This window comes from Limulus polyphemus, unplaced genomic scaffold (genome assembly GCF_000517525.1).
Source record: "Limulus polyphemus unplaced genomic scaffold, Limulus_polyphemus-2.1.2 Scaffold207, whole genome shotgun sequence".
In the NCBI taxonomy this organism is placed as follows: domain Eukaryota; kingdom Metazoa; phylum Arthropoda; class Merostomata; order Xiphosura; family Limulidae; genus Limulus; species Limulus polyphemus.
This window is the reverse complement of record NW_013665817.1, coordinates 576,492-583,163: the sequence shown is the minus strand read 5'-3', so window position 1 is coordinate 583,163 and position 6,672 is coordinate 576,492. Positions and strand designations below refer to the sequence as shown.

Here is a 6,672-nt window from a genome sequence, read left to right as displayed (position 1 = left end):
TCTTAACTATAGTAATGTAGGTTTTTTTTGCTGTATTAGTGTTGAAATGTATTGTTCTTAACTATAGTAATGTAGGTTTTTTTTGCTGTATTAGTGTTGAAATGTATTGTTATATAGTAATGTGTTTTTGTTGGCTGTATTAGTGTTAAAATGTAATGTTATTAACTATAGTAATGTAGGTTTTTTTTGCTGTATTAGTGTTGAAATAGTTTGTTATTAACTATAGTAATGTTGGTTTTTTTTTGCTGTATTAGTGTTGAAATGTATTGTTCTCAACTATAGTAATGTAGGTTTTTTTTTGCTGTATTAGTGTTGAAATGTATTGTTATTAACTATAGTGATGTAAGTTAACAGGATGGTATTCTTGTACAACTATACACCTCGTAGAAAGTTCCAAATTGTTGATTGCACGAATTGGCGTATATCTAACCCCTTAAGTGTTTCTAATTGTATGGTATTCCATTAATTGTATTGAGAAATAAAAACTTTAATGCACTTTTCACTGGAGTCACCAATTTATTAGTGTGATAACTTCGCCATTAAAGCCAATATATCAGCATGAAAGTTAGCACACTTGTTGATATTACAGTCTTCCATAGCTTGATTTTTTTTAAATTCAAAAATCTTTACCAATTGTCCTGTTCTGAGTCCATTTACCACCACCGAAAGCATTAATTAAAATTAATTAGCCATAACTCGTTAACGTTGCAGAAAATTTGCTAAGTTTTTAATTCAAGCTATGAGGATGTTCAAAAAGAGCATGTGTATCAATTTTTATCATGGTGTTAAAACAGTTTGTTACGTATTTCTTTATACCTGCTGTATTTATTATACATGTGACTAAAAGTGTACTTTCAGAGATTGTAACATCATACTCTTGTTTTGTGCTCAACTTGAACGTTATAAGAAGTGTTTAACAGTGTTTTCCTCAATGTGTAAATTTACCCAGTTTTAAGGGGCAGTGCTACCTTAAACCCATCGATAAACAGTTTTCCATCCAATAATACTACAGATCAGTCCGTATTAGAACTCGAATAAACTAAAAAATTGACTAAAGGGAGTTTAGGATCAATAATGTGTTTCAGTACTTCACGAAGCCCCTATACTCAGTAATCGTTAGTAGTGAATAGCATTTTATAGTTCTACATGAAGCCCCTATACTCAGTAATCGTTAGTAGTGAATAGCATTTTATAGTTCTACATGAAGCCCCTATACTCAGTAATCGTTAGTAGTGAATATCATTTTATAGTTCTAGGCATTTTATAGTTCTACACGAAGCCCCTATACTCAGTAATCGTTAGTAGTGAAAAGCATTTTATAGTTCTACACGAAGCCCCTATACTCAGTAATCGTTAGTAGTGAATAGCATTTTATAGTTCTACACAAAGCCCCTATACTCAGTAATCGTTAGTAGTGAATAGAATTTTAATTTATATGGGTCGTTAAATGATTAACATATAAAACCAAGACCATGAACAGTTAGATTTTATCGTGGTTCTTGCCAGATTCGTTACTATGGGCAACGTTTTGTATCTTCTGTAGTAGTTCCGGTTCTTGTTTTATTTATATGCGCTCTTGGGTAAGTGTATGTATTTAATCATTGTTATACACTGAATTTACTCGTAAATAGGTATTAGTCAAAAACTTGGTTAATAAAAGTGATACACCTTTTAAACCACAATTGTTTATTATTATTGTAACATATTAATATATAATTGTGTTTTGAATGGCACAAGATACATGAATAAACCAATTAAAATCATTGTTAACAACAATATTACCCACAGAATGTATTATACAGTTTATTGTGCTATAACATTTTATATATTGTTGTTCCAGTAGTTTAGAACTTTAAAACGTTGAGATAGGGAGCGAAAAATACATGTCGCAGTTGATGCGTTAGAAACAATGCTGTCATCACCCTTAAATGCAGAATTATCCCAAGAAATCCTGGCATGGTAGTAAATTCTTCATCCTCAACGTATTGCTCTAAGCTCTCTGGCAGAATGGCAAGTAAAGTTTTCATACAATACTTAAAATTTACCGCCGTTCTTGTGGACACCACATCTACACACCTCTGTTTTTTTTTTGCTGGTAATGACGATAAGATTCTTGGGTTTTTGGTTAGCTGTAGTACGAGAAGTAAAAACTTGCCTATATAAGGACGCTTCACAAGGAGAGAAAAAGCCGGTCTTTTTTTTCTTCTTTCTTTTTGTCGGCTCGTATACTTAGGAATGTATGAAGAAGCCAATGGCTGTTGAACAAGGTCAAAATGGCTGCTAAAGAGGGATTTGTGATTGGCTGATGTTTAATTTTTCAGGGTGAGGCTCTAACAAAGCTTTATCAGAACTTTTCTTTAGAGTGGTAGGGCACGATATTTGTTTGAAACTGATAGACAGAAATTCCCCTCAGAAAAGAAAAAAAAAGTGTCTTGACCTTGACACAAATTCCCAGTGACAGTATGAGTTTAATTATTTCAACATTATGTTTTTTATTACTTTGTAATGTGTAACGATGTTGACGTGTGAGGAGAGGTACTTGTTTCTAAGTGAAAGCGTTTATTTTAAAATAAATTAATATTTTTATCTGTAACTATGCACGAAAACGGATTCCAAGGTGAACACGCTCTTGAAAGCGGTGAGTTTATTGTGAATGATGTAATGTAAATTTAAATACGTCACTATAACTAATTCGTAAATTTATTATATAACTGAATCAGTTTAGGGATAATATCTCATGCCTTATATTTTAAGTATGTAAAATAATGTAGTATATGTGTACAATTTGAAATGTTTGGACAATTTGTAACTTCGTATATGTATAACTTAAAATAGCATTAATTATATTGGCTTAAATTGATATAGTCCAATATACTGAGAACTGTTTGCTCATAAACAGTCAGTTACCTACAGAAGGCCTGAAACTAATGCAAATACAGATTAACAAACAGTCAGTTACCTACAGAAGGCCTGAAACTAATGTATATACAGATTAACAAACAAACAGTTACCTACAGAGGGCCTGAAACTAATGCATATATAGATTAACAAATAAACAGTTACCTACAGAAGGCCTGAAACTAATGCAAATACAGATTAACAAACAGTCAGTTACCTACAGAAGGCCTGAAACTAATGCAAATACAGATTAACAAACAAACAATTATCTACAAAGGGTCTGAAACTAATTCATATATAGAATAACAAACAAACAGTTATTTGTAGAGGGTCTGAAACTAATTCATATATAGAATAACAAACAAACAGTTGTCTGTAGAGGGTCTGAAACTAATTCATATATAGAATAACAAACAAACAGTTATCTACAGAGGGTCTGAGACTACTACAGAAATAGATTAACAAACAAACAGTTATCTGTAGAGGGTCTGAAACTAATTCATATATAGAATAACAAACAAACAGTTATCTACAGAGGGTCTGAGACTACTACAGAAATAGATTAACAAACAAACAGTTATCTGTAGAGGGTCTGAAACTAATTCATATATAGAATAACAAACAAACCGTTATCTATAGAGGGTCTGAAACTAATTCAGATATAGATTAACAAACAAACAGTAAACTATAGAGGGTTCGAAACTACTGCAGACACAAACTAACAAACAACCAGTTATTGTAACAAGACAGAATGAAGTAATTAATGTTGTTAATTAATTAATTATTAAAGTAATTTTTTCTGTGTGTGTCTGGTTATTAATTCGTTTTTAAAGACTCCACTATTTCAGTTAACAGTTGATTAATTTTTCCTTGAAAATAGAAGCACAGAATGATAATTGTATCCCTTATAATTTATCATTACGTTCAACACGAGAGAAATTAAGAAGAGTGGTTAAATTGAATGAAACGTTTGGTTTATTATTACACTGTGAAATGAAAATATATACCGTACATTAATATAACTGTTACGAACTTTTAAAACAAGGTACCGTAGATCGCTAAACTAGTGTTTTATGACTTTAACACAGGTTTCAACTTCATGGGATCCGAGCTATTAGTGGAACCATCAGTTCCTCAAGGCCGGAGGTAAGTGTGATGTCTGTACCTGAATAATAGTGAGTATTAGTATTTGAGATTAAACCAATTATGAATTATGCTCTTAAGTTGTGGGAAGTATGTGGCGGCACGTAATTTATTTAAAGACGTAACACTGACGAAATTAAAATATTATCTGTATTGATTTTAAGGCTTGAAACCACTGTTTTGAATATCGAATTCACGTTTTATTAATATTTCCATGTTAGTGGAGAATATTGATAATAGATTCCAAAACAAACCGATATTTGCACAGTGATTTAATGATGGAGTCAGGCGAGAGACGTGCTCTTATGTTAAAATATTTGACGTTTCGTGTTCGATTTTTAAGCATGGGTAAATGTAAACAATGTAGTATTTTATAATGTTGTCAGTTTATTCAGAAACCTAACCTTCATGGATACTTGGTTACGGTTGTTCGTTATATTTCGCGCAAAACTAACCGTCCCTAATTTTTTGGTGATGGACTAGAGGAAAGGCAGCTAAACTTAGTTAGTAAATATCACCCACCATCAACTTTTGGGTGACTATAATCAAATAATGGAACTTGAACCTCGCTCTTATACTACACACCTACAGTTCAGCACGCTAACCACTGGACCGCGTTCGGCTTCGCAAGTAATGTAACTTTATAAATAGCAAAAACAAATAATTGGATTTTAATTATGCGTTTGTTATACGAAACAACAACTGAAAGATGCTTTTATACCCCCCGTTTATTTGTAATCAATCAAATCGAATGAGTTGTTAATAGATAATTCTAAGATACAATAAAATCATCTGTGGTAAAAAAAAGATTATTTTAAACCATTAATTAATAGTGTTATATAATAACTTAAAAGGCGTATTCGGCGTTTTTTTTTCCCATGGACACGATGTTTTGAGATTAGGGGTATAGACCAGTTTGACCATGTAGAAGACAACTCCTAGTCGTGTAGTGTACAATGTGGTGAAACTCAGTGTGTTGACCAACGTGACCATGCGGGAGACACACACACACACACACAGTCATTTGAAACGTTTTATTTAAATGCAAAGCTACACAATGGGCTATCTGTGCTGCGCCCACCAAAGGTATAGCACCTCGATTTTTAGCGCATAAGCCTTCAAGCAACAGTATCAAATATTTATTATAAGAATAATAAAGTTCCATGATGTCATCAACGTCCAGCCGTTTTCTGAAGGCAGTCCACTGAACAGCGGAAGTGACGTTTGAAACACATGGTATTTTTAACTCATCCTATACCTATGTGTAAAGTGTCAACTCGATACAATAACTGCCGATTCTTGTATCGAGATGTTGACAGAATTACTTTTAAGATTAGGTACTTTCTATCAAAGATATCAAAATTACACTTACAATTGTTGAATCGTTTCGAAATTGTCTTTATTTACCGAATGTAACAATACAACGCCAGATTCTGTTAAGTTCGTTTGTTATGTATCGAGACGTTGAATATAATACGAAGCGATTTGTGATCTGGAGGCGCGTGTGGTTGTGATGTTGAACTCAACACGACACCTTGAGGTACTCTTCATTAGTTGTCGTATCCTTACTTTTGTAAAGTAAGCCTTCGAACGTTATTAAAAAGTATATTGTCGTTATTTGATACACGCGCATGTTGAAAAAGAAAGTTTACAGTTGCAGAAGAGACAGTAGTTGATTATAATAAAAAGTGTGGGCTTTTACGAACTGTGACCAAACTTTCCTTTGTGTCCACCTCCTTCTTACCTGTGTAAATTACAGACAACTGTCAGAAGTTCTTAAGGTTCGGAATCACGTGATGTTCCCTGGAAAGGAAGTCACGTGACGAGTTTTCTTCTTATTTTTTATATATTTTGAAATCAGCTAGTAGGACGTTCTAGGGATATAAAATATATATGAGATTGCCAAAAAAGTGTCACACGTGATATAAACCAAACGTGAAGCGTGTTGTTTTTCGGAACAAGTGAAGAAGCTTTTAAAAGTTTACAAAAGGAAGTCGTGGTTTAAATTAATTTTGACTTTCACAACAAGTACACGAGTCAGCTATAGCAACAATAAACGTATGAAGTGTTACTTTTACAAGCACACGAGTCAGCTATAGTAACAATAAACGTATGAAGTGTTACTTTCACAACAAGTACACGAGTCAGCTATAGCAACAATAAACGTATGAAGTGTTACTTTTACAAGCACACGAGTCAGCTATAGTAACAATAAACGTATGAAGTGTTACTTTCACAACAAGTACACGAGTCAGTTATAGCGACAATAAACGTATGAAGTTTTACTTTTACAACAAGTACACGAGTTAGCTATAGCAACAATAAACGTATGAAGTGTTACTTTCACAACAAGCACACAAGTCAGCTATAGCAACAATAAACGTATGAAGTGTTACTTTCACAATAAGTACACGAGTCAGCTATAGCAACAATAAACGTATGAAGTGTTACTTTCACAACAAGCACACGAGTTAGCTATAGCAACAATAAACGTGTGAAGTGTTACTTTCACAATAAGTACACGAGTCAGCTATAGCAACAATAAACGTATGAAGTGTTACTTTCACAACAAGCACACGAGTTAGCTATAGCAACAATAAACGTATGAAGTGTTACTTTCACAACAAGCAC

The 6,672-nt window shown here is 33.0% G+C and overlaps 1 protein-coding gene across 2 annotated transcripts in view; it reads left to right on the top strand.

Moving 5' to 3' along the window:
• Positions 1-6,672, top strand: part of LOC106478394 (insulin-like growth factor 2 mRNA-binding protein 1) — an 89,742-nt gene that overhangs the window by 14,945 nt on the left and 68,125 nt on the right. For both annotated transcript variants that reach the window (XM_013938936.2, XM_013938935.2), the window contains exon 2: positions 3,987-4,044. In XM_013938936.2, the coding sequence (XP_013794390.1) occupies positions 3,987-4,044 (58 nt within the window). The remainder of the gene's footprint in view (positions 1-3,986; positions 4,045-6,672) is intronic.